This window comes from Erythrolamprus reginae, chromosome 3, assembly GCF_031021105.1.
Source record: "Erythrolamprus reginae isolate rEryReg1 chromosome 3, rEryReg1.hap1, whole genome shotgun sequence".
Lineage (NCBI taxonomy): Eukaryota > Metazoa > Chordata > Lepidosauria > Squamata > Dipsadidae > Erythrolamprus > Erythrolamprus reginae.
The window spans coordinates 27,444,961-27,465,260 of NC_091952.1; the positions used below are offsets into that span (position 1 = coordinate 27,444,961).

Consider the following 20,300-nt stretch of genomic DNA (forward strand, 5'->3'; position numbering starts at 1 on the left):
TCAGGTATTGATTCAAACCAAAACCCGGTGTGCTTCTTGCGCACCGCCTGGTGAAGCACGATTCTAAAACGCTACTCTTCTTCCAGAAATAATAATCATATTTGCCCACAGTGGACATTTGGCTGTGATTCTAGATCTCCTTTTAGCCAGTCATGAGATCTGTGGTGTTTTAACCCCAGTAGTTATCAAATATCAAAGTAAAAAGGGAAGGCATCCTGTTGCCTTCTTGAATTTGGCTGGAAAGGATTGTGAAGAAAAGGAGGTACCTTTTGAGTTATTTTTTAAAAAATTAGCCAAAGGTTGTTTTTAGGAAGGACTCTCAAGCTTCAACAAAATTGAAAAGAGTTCCCCTTAGATATAAGTGTTGTTGTTTGAGGATATTTTACAAAAGATTTAATGTAGATTTGGCACATAAATGCCAACTTTGGGGTATTGCTTCTGGAGCTTTAAAAGGACCATTCTGCAACTTTGCTGGGAAATTTAGAGAAATGGGGCAGATATAATTTTCCTAATTACTAATTCAGACATTAAGATGTTGAAATTGCCATTTGTCAATTTGGCTCAGGTTCACACTTCTTGTAAAGCCAAAACCAACTAAAGCATATAGCTATATTAATATATAAACAGTATTTATTTATAAATAAAATTTATACAGCTGCCCATCTCACCTGAGGTGACTTTGGATGGCACAAAACATTCGTTCTTATTACCTTCAGGTCTCAAGATTTCCATTTGTGCTAGAATAAAACATTAGGTTCATCATTGATATATCAAACTCCATTTACATACCATTTTGTTTTCTAAAAATTCTCAGAATCTGACAGGAAACAGAAGCATTTTCGTAAATAAAGGTGAAGCTAGAGGGGTTTATGCCTTATTTTGCAATATATCTATTTCCCTCCTTGAAAAATTAAATCTGTGAAAGAGGGTTCCTGACAATCTGGTGGGTATCAAGGGATATGCTGCAAAATAAAGCAAAAATCTCCTGTAGCACTGCCATTTTCAAAAATGCAGTCACATGCAACAATTTGAACACTTGGCAACCAGCTGACATTTATGACTGTTTACAGCCCCGCAGAGTCATGGGATTACATTCTTTTATATATATATATATATTGCTATCTTCCTCCAAAAGAACCTATTGGATAAGATGGATTCAAACCTACAATCATATGACCATAATAACAGTAGTAGAATCTACTTGAGTTCATGATTCAATTTAAAACCATGACGACTTATAATCAGAATCCTGAGTTTGATCGTGTTTGTTTAGGGCAGTGTTTCCCAACCTTGGCAACTTGAAGATATCTGGACTTCAACTCCCAGAATTCCCCAGCCAGCATTCGCTGGCTGGGGAATTCTGGGAGTTGAAGTCCAGATATCTTCATGGTGCCAAGGTTGGGAAACACTGGTTTAGGGACTACTGTATTCCTTCCCATTTCCCCTACAATAATCCTGTGAGTTAAACTGGGATGAGAGTGACGGTCCAAAATTACCCAGCTGATTTTTCAGTTTTAAAGTGAGGGGAGAACTAGGTTAACACCTTAACCACTACAGTATCTCGGTTTGCTTCAGATGGCCATCATTAGTCTTAACTGTCATAACTGGACATTGGGGAAAACAGCTGGCAAAGCTACAATGAAGAAGCTATCCCAACCTTTCCGGCTTGGCAGACCGGCGGCAGGTGTGTGGGTGCACGCGAGGGGATAGTCCCATGTGAGTGGCAGGTGCATGCGCACATCCAAGTGGAACTGCACATGTGCATACACTCACCTATAGCTTGTGCGGCCTGGTAGCGGGGTTGGGGACCTCGAATTAAAGAAAATAACCTGTCCTAGAATATTTTGATAATTGTATGCTGGACTTAATCTGCTGCATGTTAGGAACAGATCAACATTATGTATCTTCAACCTTTGCACTGATCTAACACCCGGTCTAAAAATTGCATTTCATATTAATGTCTAAAGCTGCATACAACTCTAAAACCCAAACAAGACTCCTTGAACATTTTACACTCAGATAGGAACATGCATTTTAGTTTTCACTATATAAGCAGAACAAGAAATAGGCAATCTTTCTGTAGCATAAGTTTTAAAGCATTTCTTAATACATCAAATTCCAACCATTTTTAAATGCATTCTCATCCCAAACCTTATTTACATTAGTTTTGCAGACATCTAGGCATAATTAGAAAGATAACAGTTCTTCCAAAGATACTTATACATCCTAAACTGAGATTTAGCATTCAAACATTAAGCTGAAAAAAACTAAGCTACAGGTATTCCTCAACATAGAGCCATTCGTTTAATGACTGTTTGAAGTTATGAAGGCACTGAAAAAAGTGACTTACAACTGTTGCAGCACCCCCAAGATCATATCAAAATTTGGTTGCTTGGCAACAGGCATATAATTACAATTTCCCCAAGTCTGATAAGCAAAGTCAGAAGCCAGATTTGCTTTACAATTACATGATTCACTTAATGAACATGGCAAAAAGATAATAAAATCAGCATGACTCACTTTATAACCACATTGCTTAGTAACAGAAGTTCTGGCCCCAATTATGATCATAATTAAGGAGTACCTGTAAAATTGCTTAGAAGGAAACACCTGCATGGCAAATAATACAATGCATTTATTTTCAATCATACTTTACAGCAATACATTCTTTAAAGGTAAAGTATTAAACTACTCACTTCTTTAATAAAGACAGGTAGAATTCTTTGAAAGAGCTCTTCAAAAATCCTAAACTTCTATTATGAACAGCATTAGGTAAAGCAAGTTGAAGTGTGGTTATGGCATGGTACTGAGTTACACATATACTACTAGACAAATACTTTTAAAACAAGAACTTATTTATTCACAATTTAGATAAATTTTAGAAGACACAAAAGAAATACAAATGACAATAAACTGGAAAAAATATGTGATGTGAGTGTGCAGCCAGTATTCCAATCACAGCATATGTGAAATTGCAATCAATCCCAAATTATAAACTTCTAACACTATTCCCTTTGAAAACAAACAGGGAAAAGAAAAATCACTTCCTTCTTATGAACACATGAACAAAGTATCATTCAGTTTCTCCATCAAGCAATAATTCTATGATGTATTTCTGAAAGAGCAACTCGTTTCATTTTGTCCGAGCTTTGTTTAGAAGACAGTCAATATCAGTGCTCTTTGCTGTAACTCTGAAATTGTGCCATTCAGATTAAAAATGTCAGAGCAATGTTACACTTGCAGCTTGTAAATATCCTTGAAGAAACTGCAAAGCTTCGGCATTCAGGCTGGTGCTTAACATTGAGGGAACCTTAAAAGACATAAGCAATATATATTTAAAATACATTTAAATTACAAGTTGAAAACAAAAGTCTATTACTGTATTCCAAATAAGCATCCTAGGTTCCATCAATCCCTAAGTATTTATTTGTCTCTGCCCTTTGAATTATATGACCATAATATAATTCCAGTTATATTTTGCAAGTGTCAGGGCAGTAATAAGTTGTCCAAGCAACTGGTTCTTTTGGATCCAGATACAATGAGCACTAGTGACTAAAGAGTTTTCAATATTTTTATATTATATATTTATGTATTAATAACTCAAGCAAACAGATTTAAAAGTGTAACATAACAAGGATATATACCAAGCTAATACTGCTATCATTATTGCTAGGCTGCAATAATGATAGCAGAAATACAGTACCCAATGCTAGGTTCTGTGCAGAGGTTCCCAATTTAAAGTCCTGGGATATTATTAAAACCTGGCACCATCTCTTTCATAGGGGAACTGAAAGTCTGATCTTCAAAAATGAGAAAAGTTTTCCAACTGTGTGAAAATTCTCCTCGCCCCCATTGACATTCCCTCTTGTTTTTAGCACTGATGAAAAACAAGCAGGTTACTTGGAGATGAGCTCTAAAGTTTTAAATAGCTAATCATTGATTTATAGCAGATCATTCAGTGACTGTTTGAAATTACAACAGCACTGAAAAAAATGACTTCTCATTTTTAAGAGTCAAGGTGCCACAATGCAGTACTGCAGGCTACTTCTGCTCCTTCTCTGCTGCCTAAAGTTTGGCAGTTCGAATCTCACCAGGCTCAAAGTTAAGTCAGCCTTCCATCCTTCTGAGGTGGGTAAAATGAGGACCCAATATGCTGTAAAGCACTGTGAAGCGCTATATAAGTCTAGGTGCTATTGCTATTTTTCACATTTACAGCATCCCTGTAGTTGTGATCATAATTCGGCAATTGGTAACTAACTCATATTTATGACGGTTGCAGTGTTGTGTATGGGGGCGTGGGTGTCATGTAATCGCTTTTTGTGACCTCCTGACGAACAAAATAAGGGGGCAGCCAGATTCAATAACCATATCACTATTTATTTATTTATTTATTATTTTATTTTATTTATTTATTAGATTTGTATGCCGCCCCTCTCCGCAGACTCGGGGTGGCTAACAACAATAATAAAAACAGCATATAACAAATCTAATATTTAAAATAACTAAAAACCCCTTATTAAAAACCAAACAAGCACACACACAAACATACCATGTATAAATTGTATAGGCCTAGGGGGAAAGGATATCTCAGTTCCCCCATGCCTGATGACAGAGGTGGGTTTTAAGGAGCTTACGAAAGGCGAGGAGGGTGGGGGCAATTCTGATCTCTGGGAGGAGCTGGTTCCAGAGGGCCAGGGCCACCACAGAGAACGCTTTTCCCCTGGGTCCCGCCAATCGATATTGTTTTGTTGACGGGACCCGGAGAAGGCCAACTCTGTGGGACCTAACTGGTCGCTGGGATTCGTGTGGCAGAAGGCGGTCCCGGAGATATTCACTAACTTAACAACTGCAGTGATTCACTTAACAACTGTGGCAAGAAAGGTCATAAAATTGGGCAAAACCCGCTTAATAAATGTCTCACTTAGCAACAGAAATGTTGGGCTCAATTGCAGTCGTAAGGTGAGAGGTTTTCTAAATAGGAAGACATCAAAATATGTCACTAAACTCCTCGAAATACCCTGGAGTTCCGCACTGCCATAAATTATTGTATCAAACAATTGTATTTCATTTAAAGTTGCCTCCAGCAAAATGGGCAGCATGTAAGTGTTATAATAAAGAATATTTATAGTAAGGCTGTCCATATGGATGCTTTAGTTCAATGAGCATCCATTCAAAATTGCTTTGCAAAATAACCTGACATTGTACTTCAAGAGGAGTCATTGTGTTATTGCTTGTCCTATTTAGCAACACCTCCTCAAGGTCTTTGGCATTTGTGGCAGCCAGATTTTTTTTTTCCTTAAGGGGTATAGCTCTTCAGAAGCCTTCCAACTTCTAATTGAAGTTTGAAACTCTCAGATGTTTTAAAATTGGATAATGCAAGAATGAAGCTCTATTAAGGAAATTATCCTTGCAACACAATGGTATCCTAAGGTTTAACACTTTTGCAAATTCTGAGGAAGTATGTCAGGATGGCTCTCACATATGCATGTGAAGTGAGGAACAGTTTTATAATTTTGGCCACAAGGAGAGATTACAAAATATAAAATGCAGGTAGTTCTACATCAGTGATGGAGAGCCTTTTTTCCCTCAGGTGCCAAAAGCCGGTGCGCGCACATCATTTCACCTGCGCAAGGGCCCACATCCATAATTCAGTGCCTGGGGAGGGTGAAAATTGCCTCCCCTGCCCCCCTAGCCCTGAGTCTTTGGAGAGGGGCGGCATACAAATCTAATAAATAATAATAATAAATAATAATCTGGAGGCCAGAAACAGCCCATTTTCCAACTTCTGGTGGGCCTGTTGGCCCGCTATTTACCCTCCCCAGGCTCCAGAGGCTTCTCTGGAGCTTGGAAGGGCAAACACGCCCTCCCCCATCCCCCTGGAGGCCTTCTAGAAAATGCCCTCCCAGAACCTCCATGCGAGCTGAAAATCAGCTGACCAGTGTACACCCGCATGCTGGAGCTGAGCTAGGGTAACGGTTCACGTGCTGACACATATGCCACCTGTTGCACCCGTGCCATAGGTTCGCCATCACTGTTCTACATCAACAACCATTCCATGAGCTCTCTCTATATTCCCACATTAAAGTAACTTACTCTGCCTGGACATGCAGTAGATAATTTATGAAGAGACTGTGCAAGATGGATTTTGGGATTATTCACAATTTGGCCAACTGGATCATGCTCTTTTTTCCCAGCAAAGGCAAGTTGAGAAAATGCAGTCTGGTATCCTGGATTATCTTCTATATCAATGAAGTGTTCCTCATCAGGAAGGGTGTCATCTTCAGGCAATTCAAAAAGGCCAATAAGGGCCTGAAGGAGGGGTGTCCTGAAAAACCAGAAGATGCCTTTCATCAAATTGCTTGTTAGAAGAGATTCATTTATCATGGCTAGAGAAGGGATTGACAGTGATACAACTATGACAGTTAAAAATTTCGAAAAATATTTTTAAAAACTCTACCCAACAGCCTATCTTTCTAAAGACGCTCAAATAATTTTTCTAACTTGGTTTTATACACATTCACATCCATCCATCTCAAATTAATCATGTAACTCAAGTCTCTTTTTAAATTTCATTAAAATATACATTCTATTTTTTCTTCTTCCATTCAATTGTGTCCCACAACTGATGCTGCCTGGAAAGGTTCCTAGAATTTTCTTGGCAAGGTTTGTCAGAAGTGGTTTTCCACTTGCTTGCTCTTCCTAGGGATTTGTGTCTAAGGCAAAACTAGAACTAGAAAAGAACTCAGTCTCTTGATTACTAGCCAGGATGCCTTAACCACCACTCTGCATTTCTATTTTAGTAATGTTAAATATCATTGAAACTATTGGTGAAAATGGACCATTCGGTAAGGTGACAGCCCCTCAGTTCAGCTTTGCTTACACTATTTACTTTTACTGTTTTCTTACTGATTTCATTACTGCAGACTATAATTGTGTAGTTTCCCTTTATTAACACTACGTTGAATCCAGAGAATTTTTGATTTGACTAGGTTTAAAGGCTTTGGGAAATATAGTTAGTGATGTTGCCATGCAGGAAAAGGAATCGCTGCATAATCCTTAGCAGCAGAGTCTAAATTAAACACAGTATTATTTTGGAATGCAGAATTAATGACCAAGCTTAATTATCAAGGCAGTGACTGTACCTACCACAACTTTGTGTACTCTGTGTCCATCATTGGAGGACATTCTGTGAGTATTTTTGTGATGCCAATTGCGCAGATTTTCTTTTCTACTTGCCCAGATACTTTCTGTATTTCTGGTATTATGATTTTTTCCAAAACCATTCCAAACATCCTATTAAGTGCAAAAGAAATAAATGTATTTTTATTTTAGTAAGTACATGGAGTAAATCAAAACCCAATTATATTACATTTTAAATAAATTCATCAGCTGTCACCCATTTCATTTACTCTTCAATAAGTGAGGTATGTTACTTCCAACATAATTTTAAGAGGGCTCATCATTCCTTTACAATAAGTAGGTCTCCCAAAATGTTCAACTATTTAAATTCATAGAACAGATTATTTTTTATCTTTTGCTTCTTTGCTAAAATAAAAAATTAGGTTCATTCAATATACTCAGGAGTATCTATACTTTCCCAATGTTCCAATGTTTTTTCTTTTATTCTGTATGACAATGTGTTTCCATCACTCTTATTTTTGTTTGTGATCATTTTTTCTTTGTTATTAATTAAAAAGCAATACAGTAAATAAATAAATCTTCCACACACATTTACTTATTAAGGGAAAAAACCTGACAGTAGTAACAAACAGGAATCTTCTCCGCATCTTCTCTGAAATTCTATTATCAAATTACTGATACTGTATTAACACTTATATTTAGCCTTAAGAATAAACAGTTAGAAATCCTCAGTATAAAATATATTGTATTTTTAAAAACATACTAACTTTGGTTGTATGCTGTCAAATATTTCCTGAAGTGCTATTGCTCCATATTTTATGCAGTACAAGTTGATAAAGACTAAGAAACCTATTAAAAAAAAAAAGTTGTAAAAGACAGGACTAACAAAATAAGCATTTGGTACAATCTCTTTTATAAGAAGTTCTCTTGGACAAATTAAGATTACAACAAAGTGTTATGAGAGGATAAGGGAGAAAATCCTGGTTTTATATAATTATATCCCAACATCTCATGGAAGCATATTTATGTCATGGTGTGTGTTTCATCATTTCGCTCCCAATGTTCCTAGCTTTTAGGATTCTCCTTAAAAAAAACCAGACTCCACCACAATTCTCCGAATCCTTTTTTACTTGCCACAAGTTTTAAGCTTTATATGGGATAATATGCTACTCTGGAATCCCAATACAGTACTACGACCAATGCTACTTTCATAATTTTGTCTGAAATGGTACAGGGCAGTGATGGCGAACCTATGGCATGGGTGCCACAGGTGGCACACAGAACCATGTCTGCTGGCACGTGAGCCGTTGCCCTAGCTCAGCTCCAACGTACATGCTGACCAGCTGATTTTTGGCTCACAGAGGCTCTGAAAAGGCGTTTTTGACTTCCAGAGAGCCTCTGGGGGGATGGGGGAGGGTGTCATTACCCTCCCCCTGCTCCAGGGAAACCTTTGGAGCCTGGGGAGGGCGAAACACGAGCCTACTGGGCCTACCAGAAGTTGGGAAACAGGCCATTTCCGGCCTCCAGAGGGGCCGGGGAAGCTGTTTTTGCCCTCCCCAGGCTTTGAATTGTGATTATGGGCACTCGCGCATGCGCAATAGTGTATGCCCACGCTCTTTCGGCACCCGAGGAAAGAAAGGTTCGCCATCACTGGTATAGGGCTTCCTGCCTGAGCAGTGGGTTGGACTAGAACACCTCCAAGGTCTCTTCCAACACTGTTATTTCAGAAATCAAACTGAAAGTGAAGGTTAAAAAACATGTTAATTGTTATCAAGCCATCCTCAATATGATTTACCAAACCATAAATGCCACTTATATAAAACTTACTTTTAATAAATTTTGTTGTTTTGGAATTTTGAAGTCTTTGGAAAAGCAGAATGTAAATTTGCTTCCTGTACTGATCAATGGATTCACTAAAAAATAAAAAAGAACACAGGAATCTGATTACTCTATGTGGTTTAAATAACGCCAAAATAATCATTCACACCCATTACAAAAATCAGGATGTGGATGTCCATACTTACGGGGGCATATGCTCTATAATGCTATTCAGAAGGTAGAACCCCTGATGATCATTAAGTTTAGAAGCAATAAGCTTCTGGAATACTCCTAGTAGTCCAGGCTATAAATTAAAATAGAAAGCAAAACAATCTCAGTTACTGGTAATTGAAAGCACAATGAAGGAGCCTCTTAATTACAAAACTGTATCTAATTCAAATTTTGCAACAGAGATAGCTCAAATACAATAATCAAAGATACCTAAAATCTATTTACGTAACTCTGGCATGATAAAGCTAAAAATTGGAGTATGCTGTGTGTTCTACAGCATTTATTTAATCAAATTTGTACGATGTCATGATAACATTCATGATGATTAAAAATATACAAAAATTATTTAGATATTCATGAACTGGGAGAGACCATGTTAACAAGGTTAGCCAATGAATAGGCATAGCAACTAAGTCAGCCAATGAGAGCTAAAACCGTCTGAGTCTGTGCAGAGAATTGAAACTGAAGATTAAGGCTGGGTGTGGCTCCAGTCCACTCTGTACTCTCCTCTCTGTATTCTTCCACCCTGGACTCTCTGCCCACTCTATACTCTTCTGTGCTTGTCCGCTTTGCTGAAACGAAACTAACTCTCCTGCTTGTGTTTACTTGAAGAAATAATCTGCTAATGATTCATCTGAAATAATCTGCTGAAAATTCATCTGTTATTGTTTATAATGAAGTTTTTGAATCCAGCTGAATCGGTCATCTACGTGTGCTTCTGAAAATAGATTTTTCTGCAACAAACTTAAAAAAACCCCCAATAAAATATACCATGAAAAATTAGTTTTGAGTTGACCCAAACAGAATTCAAGGCATCAGATCTCAAACCTCTCCAGAAAAGATCTGTCTTTAGCACATGATGACCCGCCTAAAGGCAGGCAGGATTTATAACCATTATTCCAGGCTCAATTACAGTTGTATTGTCAGACAGTAGCTCTTCTAACTAGCCCTGTTCCCAAATACATACAAATCTAAAAATGTCATTCTCATTTGAGTTTATACGTACAATTTTGTCACCTGCAACACTTGCTATCGTATTGGCTCCTCTCTCCAAATAGGCCTGAAGAAGTCTCACCAGAGGAGGGATGTTTCCTGACCTTTCCCACAAGACTGGCTGAAGCAGATGCGGAAATAAGGCCATATAGGATGATGGAATATCATTTTTATGAATCTCCAGCAATAGAGACATCACTTGAAATACATACGGAATAAATTCTGAAAAAGGAGGAAATAGTTAATAGCCTGGACTAGTAATGCCATAAAGTACAGTACAGAAATGCCATTAAGTACAGTACAGAAATGCTTCAGGAATTTTGTAGCATGACAGTATAGTGGTACCTCTGCTTACAAACTTCATTCATTCCATGACCACGCTACCTCTACCTACGAACGCCTCTATTTACAAACTTTTCTAGATAAGAACTGGGTGTACAAGATTTTTTTACCTCTTCTCAAGAACCGTTTTCCACTTACAAGCCTCAGCCTCTGAAACTGTAACCGGAAAAGGCAGGGAGAAAACTCCTTGGGGCCTCTCTAGGAATCTCCTGGGAGGTAACAGGGCCGGAAAAGGTGGGGAGAAGCCTCCATGGGGCTTCTCTAGAATCTCCTGGGAGGAAACAGGGCCTCCACCCTCCCTGTGGTTTTCCCAATCGCACACATTATTTGCTTTTACATTGATTCCGATGGGAAAAATTGCAAAATTACAAACTTTTCTACTTAAGAAGCTGGTCATGGAACGAATGAAGTTTGTAAGCAGAGGTACCACTATACTATCATGCTACAAAATTCCTGTAGCATTTCTAAGAAACTGCCTTGTATAGTGACACTGTAGGTCCATCCAGTTCATCTTCTATGGATGCCATAATGTTAGCAAATTTCAAGTCCTAATGGCTTGAGCCAGTATGGTTCATGATATAGGATATAGGTGTTTAACAGCATCTACAGGATTAGAGATTGCTAAGCCCAGGTTACATCAGGGGCACAAAATTTATGCTTTCTCAGATCACTAATCTGTTGTTGTTGATATCCAATTAAGATTAATCTTAATTAAAAGACTTTATGATATACCCGGGTTGGGGGTCCGGGGGCTGCTAGGAAGCCCCCCATGCCGGCGGCGACGTTTTAAAACAGCCGCGCGGCTTCCCAACTGAGTCCTGAAGCCAAACGCGGAAGTTAGCCTTGGCTTCGGGACTCAGTTGGGAAGCTGCGCGGCTGTTTTAAAACGTTGCCGCTGGCATGGGGGGCTTCCTAGCAGCCCCCCAAACCCGGGTTGGGGGTCCGGGGGCTGCTAGGAAGCCCCCCATGCTGGCGGCGACGTTTTAAAACAGCCGCGCGGCTTCCCAACTGAGTCCTGAAGCCAAACGCGGAAGTTAGCCTTGGCTTCGGGACTCAGTTGGGAAGCTGCGCGGCTGTTTTAAAACGTTGCCGCCGGCATGGGGGGCTTCCTAGCAGCCCCCCAAACCCGGGTTGGGGGTCCGGGGGCTGCTAGGAAGCCCCCCATGCCGGCGGTGACGTTTTAAAACAGCCGCGCGGCTTCCCAACTGAGTCCCGAAGCCAAACGTCAAAGGCGAACTTCCGGAAGTTCGCTTCAGGACTCAGCTGGGAAGCGGCGTGAGCGAACGGCGTGGGCGGGCGAAGGGCAGGCGCGCGGGCAGGCAGGCGGCGGACAAGCGGCGGGCGGACAAGCGGCGGGCGCAGCAGCAGCGAGGAGTTTGCGTGGGCGGCGGGGAAACCCCAATCTTCGGCTCTTCGCTGCTGCGGCGGAAGTAAAAACACCATCTGCGCATGCGCAGATGGTGTTTTTACTTCCGCAGCGCTACTTTGCGAAAAACCGATCATTGCGAGGGGTCCTGGAACGGAACCCTCGCAATAATCGGGGGACCACTGTATTATAGTGGGAGGGAACAGCTACAGAAAGGAAATCCAGTTCTCAATGTAGAAGATTGGACTTTCCTTTCTACAAAACTCATATGTGTCCCCGAGTTTGGTTCTTCTGGAACGCTGACACACATACAAAATCCAAATGTTATGCTGAACACCCACAGTACATTCCTGAGTTGAAATACATGCCAAGCCTGAATAAAACATGGGCTTTAAATCATAGTAAATACAGCTATGTTTTAATCAACTCTTGCAAACAGTATAAAGACAAAAAGATTTGGCTATAGATAAGATTAAAAATGGACCATTTAAAATGAGCAATCCATCGGTTCACTTAACAGCTTATTTGTACCTTGAACATCATTCTGTAGAATCTCCGTGAATACCATGAACAGAGCATCTTCAAAACTTCCAACAGCTGCGGGGTTTGCTCTGCAAGTTATTCGTATTGACAAGCAGATTGATTCAAACATATAATGGTTAAAGTGAGGCTTGCTTGGATTCTAAAACCAAGATGTGAACAGAACAAAATACATCAAATAAAAATGGGAAAACGTCTACCACTGTGTATAATGCCCTCATGACTTCACAGACTATGAGAACTTTACTCAACTTATAACAGTTATCACTGATATACCCATTATAAATATATTAATCGCTTCAGGTGGCAATACTTAGTTCGCATCTCACTAGAATTCCCGTGATTCATCAGAGAAAAGTATCAATATAATAATAATAATAATTTATAATAATTTATTAGATTTGTATGCCGCCCCTCTCCGAGGACTTGGAGTGGCTCACAACAGGACAATACACAATATATAAATCTAATAGTTAAAAAACAATTTAAAAAACCCTTATAAAAATAATCAAACAAACCATACATAAATTATAATAGCTAAGGGGTATATTAATTTCCCCATGCCTGGTGACATAGATGAATTTTCAGGAGTTTACGAAAGGCAAGGGGGTGGGCAATCCTAATCTCCCCGGGAGGGGGGAGTTGGTTCCAGAAGGCTGGGGCCGCCACAGAGAAGGCTCTTTTCCTGGGCCCCGCCAGACAACATTGTTTAGTCGACGGGATCTGGAGAAGGCCAACTCTGTGGGACCTAATCGGTTGCTGGGATTTGTGTGGCAGAAGGCGGTCCTGGAGGTATTCTGATCCAATGCCATGTAGGGCTTTATAGGTCATAACCAACACTTTGAATTGTGACCGGAAACTGATCGGCAGCCAATGCAAGCCGCAGAGTGTTGACGAGACATGGTCTTTGATCACTGAGATATTTTATATCAGGGGTCTTCAACCAGTGGGCCGTGACCCATGGCCTATTTGGAACTAGGTCATGTGAGTGGTGGACCAATCTGTGCATGCAGCTTGATTTCCATGAGCAGCAGCTGGGCGCACATGCACATAACTGTATGTGCGCAGCTAAACTCATGCAAGTCAAGCTACGCACACTACAGACCAGACCAGCACTTGCGGGGCCCAGTTCCCCTCTCTTATAGAATCTTCTACGCACTACAACTGTTTTTTCAGAAAATCATATGGAATAAAGAGCAAAGAGCTTTAGAAGCAACGATTTCTGGCCATTGCTATAGCTTATATTTAACAAAAATAAATTTATGTAATCAAAACCATATTATATTTTAAAACTTTTACTTGGAACTGAAATAAAATGGGACAAAGCTGCAAGATCTGATCTGAATCCTGCAGCTTTTAATTTGGAACCAGAGTTTTTATCTTCTGAGTTTTCGGCTAGTATTGGAGCTCATTCTCAGGCAACTCCACTGTATGAAGATAGGTTCTCCCTCTGTGTGAAGTTCCCTCAGAATGGGCTCCAGTAGAAGTCCAAAAGATTGGAAGACTAAGTTTCTGGTCCCAGTGACTGATCCAGATTGGATTCTTCAACATTATCCTGGGACACGTATATTCTCCTTCAATTGTGAGAGAAAGTTTCATAAAATGACCAAAATCACAATATACAGGAGTTCTGCTCATCCAGTAGGATTTTTGAACAGATCTCCTCCCTAACATTTCTGAAATTTGTTTGCCCATTTATAAAACAGAAAAGTTGGATGCGCAAGATTTCTATCTTCACAGCTACTCTCTTTCGCAGCACAAGAACGGAAACTGTTACAAATCTGTCAAATAATGCCTTTTAAGAGAAGGCATTTAAGGCTACCTATACCTGAGCAAACCTTTGGGGGTTTTGGCTAAGAGGTGTATATTTTTACGGGAGCAATTGTTAGAATGGGCAATATACCTAATGTTAAGATAAATTAAATAATTAGAACAATTGTATATATTAAAAGTTCCATCATATTAAGAAATATTGTAGATCTAATAAAGGGGAATTCACCTTTCCTTTTACTCCTTGCCTGCTCCTCCCTGTTTTGCTACTTTGCATCCAGCCTCTGGGACATGTACTATATAACCAATGCCCTATAGCAATCCTAAATACTTAAATTACTTTAGCAGATTTTTAGATTCTAGCAAATCTGACTATTTTCCTTTCTTCCATAGGAAGACAATCTAAAATGTAGCTGCTATTTTAACTGGTCATCAAGAGTATGAAAACATGTGGCAATCAATGCTATCATTTTTATAAAAGAGAAAATGCAAGATATGGTACAACTAGAAATAATTTTTTTCCTTACCTTACTAACAGCAAGCAATTTCTCTGTAAGTTGAGTGATTAGTGAAGGGATATATGGAATTATGGCTTCCTGAAGAAGAGAAAAACTCCGCATGATAGCTGAAAATTCAGAAATTTATATTAAAATGAAGGCAGGAAAAAACTGTAAAAAATTTTAACCTAATTTTATAAACTGCATAAAAGTGCTACATCACAACTGTATCAAGATAAACTAAACATCATATTTGATAAGTTTCAAATAAGCATGTAATTCAGGTTTTAGAATTTTTAAGCTAAGAAAAATTATTCAGCCAGGAAGTTGCAGTTTTTGTGCTCATTTCCACTCTGGGGAAATGATAAACATAACAATCTTATATTATCAAGATATTCACTACATTTTAGAGGACATTACTTAGAGGGATGATTATCTCTGTTGGGTGCAGCATGCCACTAAATATCAACAGCAGGAAAACAACAAAAGGAGAGGGCTATTTTCTCCATCTCCTGCTTGCAAATATCGGACCACTATTTATTATCGAAGGAAACAAAAATCTAGATAAAAATGGGTCTTGGCCTGATTCAGCAGTATATTTGTAAGTTTTTGAATTTTACACTTATTCTACCATTTTACAGGATCCTACCTTTCATAATGTACTCATTTTCAGATGACCCTGGAAGTGTCAGAGCTTTGAAAAGATTTGTTAGCAGCATTTCAACAAATGGAGCCATCTCTGAAGCTGAAATTCTGTAGAAGATGATAATATTTTAATATCCTCAATAATCTTTTGATTACTTATCAATACCCTGAGGCAATGTACCCTCTAATTATTTTTCGGTGTGGGCGGAAAGTTATAGTGTCTGAGCGATAGTCCCTTTGGGACTGGGCGGCATAGAAGAATAAATAAATAAATAAATAAGAAAAAAATCCCTTCTTTTTTATTAAAAGAAATTAATAATTAAAAAAACCCAAAATCCATTACTATTAAAACTAAATCAACCAGCAAAACCAAAAACATAACTATTAATAAAACCAGGTGAGGGTTGAGTTTTTTCTCTGTTATTATTTAAGTGCTTTTACCATATGCTTTAAATCAAGAGTCACTTCTCTCTCTGTTTCTCTCTCTTTCCTTTCATTCTCTGCCTCAATCATTTTCTCATTTCTCTTTTCTCCCCTTTTTTCTATCATTTCTCTCTATCTCTTCCTTCCACTCTTCTCTCTCTCTCTCTTTCTCTCTCTCTCTCTCTTGCTTTCTTCCTCTCTCTCACTCTCTACCTTCCTCTCTCATCTCTCTTGCTTTCTCTCTCTTTCTCTCTCCCCCTTTCTCTCTTTTCCTCACTTTCTCTCTCTTGTTTTCTTTCTCTCTCTCTCACTCTTTCTCTCGTTTTCTTTCTCACACTCTTTCTCTCTCTTCTCTCTCTCTTGCTATCTCTTTCTCTCCCCCCTTTCTCTCTCTCTTTCTCATTTTCTCTCTATCTTGCCGTCTGTTGCTCTCACTCACTCTCGTTCTCTCTCCGTTCTTCTCAGCGGAGGCTGGTGAAGGTGATATTCAATGTTGGGGGCGCGTGGGCGGTTGCGCGTGCTCCCTATCCCCCTGCTAGCCTGCTCGGAATATTCAAAATAAGAAAAGCCTTCGCTGGCGAAGGTTTTTCTTATTTTGAATATTCCGAGCGGGCTAGCAGGGGGATAGGGAGCGTGCGCAACCGTCCGTACGCCCCCGACATTGAATATCACCTTCGCCGGCCTCCGCTGAGAGAACGCCTGCCCCGCCTCTCCTGCAACCCCCTTGCTGAGAGCCTGGGACGAAAGTGCTCTCAGCAAAGGTGAGACGGGCAGGGCGTGCGTTCCGGGTGCAGGAGGAGCTGCGCCGAAAGACAGGAAGCAGCGGAGGAGCAGAGGGGGCAGATCGGGCGGGCGGGGAGCAGCGCCGAAAGGCCGAGGGGGCCGGAGGCACCATGGGGAGGCAGGGGAGGCAGGGGCGGCCGCGGCTCCCTTCCCTTCTGCTGCCGTTGCCTCCCCGCCCCCACCCCACGGGCTGACAGGGGGATGGGGAGCGGCGCCCGTGAAAAAGGGTGTGCGCGGGGGTATTTTGGGGTGGGCGCGTGCACACGCGCGCAGCTTTCAGGGAACAGTGCCCTGAGGAGACAAATATTCTGACTTTCTCTTAAACAGAAAGCAGGAAGCATTAGAGAATTGACAAAAAATGCAAGAAACTCGTGCTATGTTTATATTCCTCTAAAACTGAAGTTCAATGAATTTTTAGAAATGTAAATGAATTTTTAGAAATGTAAAAATTAGCATTACATATAAATGTGGATAATTTTAGAAAATAGTATTCCAAAGACTGAGAATGTTAAAAATCAAGGGTTTTTTCCCAACCTGAGCAATAAGAAAGCAAGAAATACATGTATATGTAGTACTTTTATAACCAGTCTAAAACTTACAATGTAGTATTGTTAACTCCTTTCATTGTAAATAATCTTTCAAGAGCATGGGCTGCGTATGTATGAACTACAATACTTTCTGCTTGAAGGTAATTGATTAGAAGAGGAATAGACACCAAGAGCTGTTCTTTAGGTACCTGCAAAATAAAATACATACAGATAAAATATTTCAGAAACAGTACTAACTCATCTGATAGAAGTACAGGTGAAAGATTTCACTGTTCGCCACTAAAATTTGTCTTATTTTAAAAATGTGCAGAGTACCGTATTTTTTGGAATATAAAATACATTGAAGTAGAAGACGCACCTTACTTTTGGGGAAGGAAAATAGGGAAAAATAATTTACCTACCAGGTATTCATCTCTAGCTAGTGTCCTTAGTCTGTTCATCTTCAGCACATTATTTTATCCCCTGGTTAAGGCTGAAAAAGCCTTTTTCAGAGGGAGTAGGAATAAAAATAAGCCTGCAAAGACTTAGGGCAGGAAAAACTGCTTCAGAGGGAGTAGGAATAAAAATAAATGCTGCAAGCCAGGAAGAGCATTAGCACTGTGTTAGGGCTGAAAAAGCCTTTTTCAAAGGGAGTAGGAATGAAAAGAAGCCTGCAGAGACTTAGGGCTGGGAAAACAGCTTCTTTGGAGGGAGTAGGAAGCCAGGAAGATCATTAGCACCTAGTTAAGGCTGAAAAAAAAGCTTTGAAATAGCTACATTCAGAGTATAAGACACACCCAAATTTTCAGCCTCTTTTAGAGAGGAAAAGGCTGCATCTTATACTCCAAAAATATGGTACATAAGTTTTAGCCACAACTGTATGAAGCTTTTCAAATTTATATAAAGAATTAAGAGTCATGAAGCAAGTAAAAGTATATTTAGATGGTCTTCCTTTAATAAGTAGACCATCTAAATATACTATTTAAAAACCTATTTGGAAAAAAATACAATCAGCAAGATTCTTAAGACATTCCGCATTTCAGATTCTATGTTTTTCCAAAGTTCAACTCAACATTCAGAAGTAAGATTAGCAATGTCAATATTGTCAAGATGGAAATATTTCATGTTCCATGTTTACACAGTGGTTCTTTTTTGTTTTGACTACTGCCTTCATCTTCCTGGGTTTAGTCTTTATAATACATAAGAAAACAGGGGCTCTGAGACCTACTATACTGAACGTAAGGATCTTTAAGAATTAAGGGAGCAGCCTTCTATTTAAATGAAGATCAAGCACTTCCTGCATATTGCCTTCCATGAGTTCCCAGGTTATATCATAAGAATGATGGATTTTAAGACAGAAAAAAGCAATAGAATCAGTGAGAGATGGCAACATATAAACCTAATAAATATTTTAAAAAACTTACTTGGTTTCTGAAAATCATGATGTATTTGATGCCATCAGCTTTAAGCACTGGAAATTCATTTACTGTAAAATTAAATAGGTTCTATAAATAAATAAATATATGCATGCACAAACACACACACACACACACACAATGTACACACAGAGAGAGAGAGAGAGAGAGAGAGAAATACTCCCCAATTTGCAGAAGCAGCAATATTTCCACTAATATTAATAATGAGTTATTAGGTAAATTAAGCAAATAGCAATGTTATAATATTCTCATCTAGTTATACTATGTATGTCTAGTTTAATGAAAAAAAGGACTAAGGGAGACATGATAGCAGTGTTCCAATATCTCAGGGGTTGCCACAAAGAAGAGGGAGTCAGGCTATTCACCAAAGCACCTGACGGTAGGACAAGAAGCAATGAGTGGAAATTAAACAAGGAGAGAAGCAACTAAGGAGAAATTTCCTGACAGACTTACCATTAGGAGACTTTAAATCTGGTAAAATATGATTCATAAAAAATTCTGTCAAATTCACTAGTTCGTTGGCTTGGGTTATTCCATGCTGTAGAGGAAAACAGAAAATCACTTTTTAAGTCTATATTAATTTATACTTTAATTTAAATATGAATTGCTGAAATATGATGTGAATGGTTCCTAGCAGTTTCTGTAGGTTATCTGTCTTATTCTGGTTCAAAGTTTAAACAGTAGAATAGAAATAACCCTCTAGTCTGAACGAAATATTATTATACTTGTGTCAGCATAAAGTACATTAAGCGTGGTACTTTAGCAATACCATATCCTGAGTTTCATAAACAATCCAGCAAATAGTAGGCCCACTTAATCCAATTTATTCACAAGAATGAATGAACATTGGGATTTTGAAAGATATGCATGACCATGACAAATTTTATTGTACAAATCTTCTGTATCTTTCCAATGAATGAACTGATCAACCCAACTCTACTGCTGAAAAGAAATGAAATCAACTGAAAACTAGGAATATATCTGTCTTCATTTCACCAAAGTTTTATTCATTCCGGCTCTACAAGATAATGCAGAGGACCTATCATAACTATATGTTTCACCTTACACATTTCCAGCACAGCTCATTTTGCTGAATCCAAGACACTGTTATTCAGATCCCAACACTGGTGAACAAGTATCTTCTTTGCTGAGCACTGGGGAACAGCTCCTTCAGGCATGGGCGGATCTGAGCAATGTTCATATAGGCAATCTGAGCAATGTTCATATAGGCAATCTCTAAGGGTAAGTATTCTATGCGTGCTTTTTAGACTTAAAAGACTGCAACTTAATTATATCAAGGGGCTAACGCCTTTAAGAGGTTTGCTAAAGTTTAAAATAGGGCAATATGACGGAAATCAAAGTATGAACTGATATTATTACTTCTTTCCCATAAGGATCTAAACATTTTTAAGTAAATCTGTCTGAAGTAGTGTTTCCTGCCTAAGCAGGGGGTTGGACTAGAAGACCTCCAAGGTCCCTTTCAACTCTTTTGTTCTTTGTTGTTGTTATTATTACTATTTCCTTTAATTTTTAATAAAAACCAAGTACCTTTTGTGTCTGAGCTTTTGATGCCAAAGATGTTACAAGGTAAATAGCAGCATCCTTATGCTTCCAATTGATAGATGGATTTTTTGCATATTCTTGTAGCATAGAATTTACATAACCGGAAAAGATCCCCGTTACAGGTCCTTCAAAAAACTTGCATAATCCTCTTACTAGATCACAGGCCGCTCTGCGTCTGGTGTCAATATCTATACCAGAAAAAGATAAAAATCAAATGTATGGCAGG

General features: G+C 39.0%; 1 protein-coding gene across 2 annotated transcripts in view; it reads right to left on the reverse strand.

Moving 5' to 3' along the window:
* Positions 1-2,837: 2,837 nt before the first annotated feature.
* Positions 2,838-20,300, reverse strand: part of CSE1L (chromosome segregation 1 like) — a 31,468-nt gene continuing 14,005 nt past the window's right edge. For both annotated transcript variants that reach the window (XM_070744654.1, XM_070744655.1), the window contains exons 12-25: positions 20,060-20,262; positions 18,965-19,049; positions 18,500-18,561; positions 17,148-17,284; positions 15,347-15,450; positions 14,728-14,825; positions 12,422-12,572; positions 10,196-10,404; positions 9,165-9,262; positions 8,968-9,053; positions 7,908-7,989; positions 7,147-7,293; positions 6,094-6,325; positions 2,838-3,310 (exon numbers count right to left, since the gene is read on the reverse strand). In XM_070744654.1, coding sequence (XP_070600755.1) covers positions 3,221-3,310; positions 6,094-6,325; positions 7,147-7,293; positions 7,908-7,989; positions 8,968-9,053; positions 9,165-9,262; positions 10,196-10,404; positions 12,422-12,572; positions 14,728-14,825; positions 15,347-15,450; positions 17,148-17,284; positions 18,500-18,561; positions 18,965-19,049; positions 20,060-20,262 — 1,784 coding nt within the window. In that variant the 3' untranslated portion in view covers positions 2,838-3,220. The remainder of the gene's footprint in view (positions 3,311-6,093; positions 6,326-7,146; positions 7,294-7,907; positions 7,990-8,967; positions 9,054-9,164; positions 9,263-10,195; positions 10,405-12,421; positions 12,573-14,727; positions 14,826-15,346; positions 15,451-17,147; positions 17,285-18,499; positions 18,562-18,964; positions 19,050-20,059; positions 20,263-20,300) is intronic.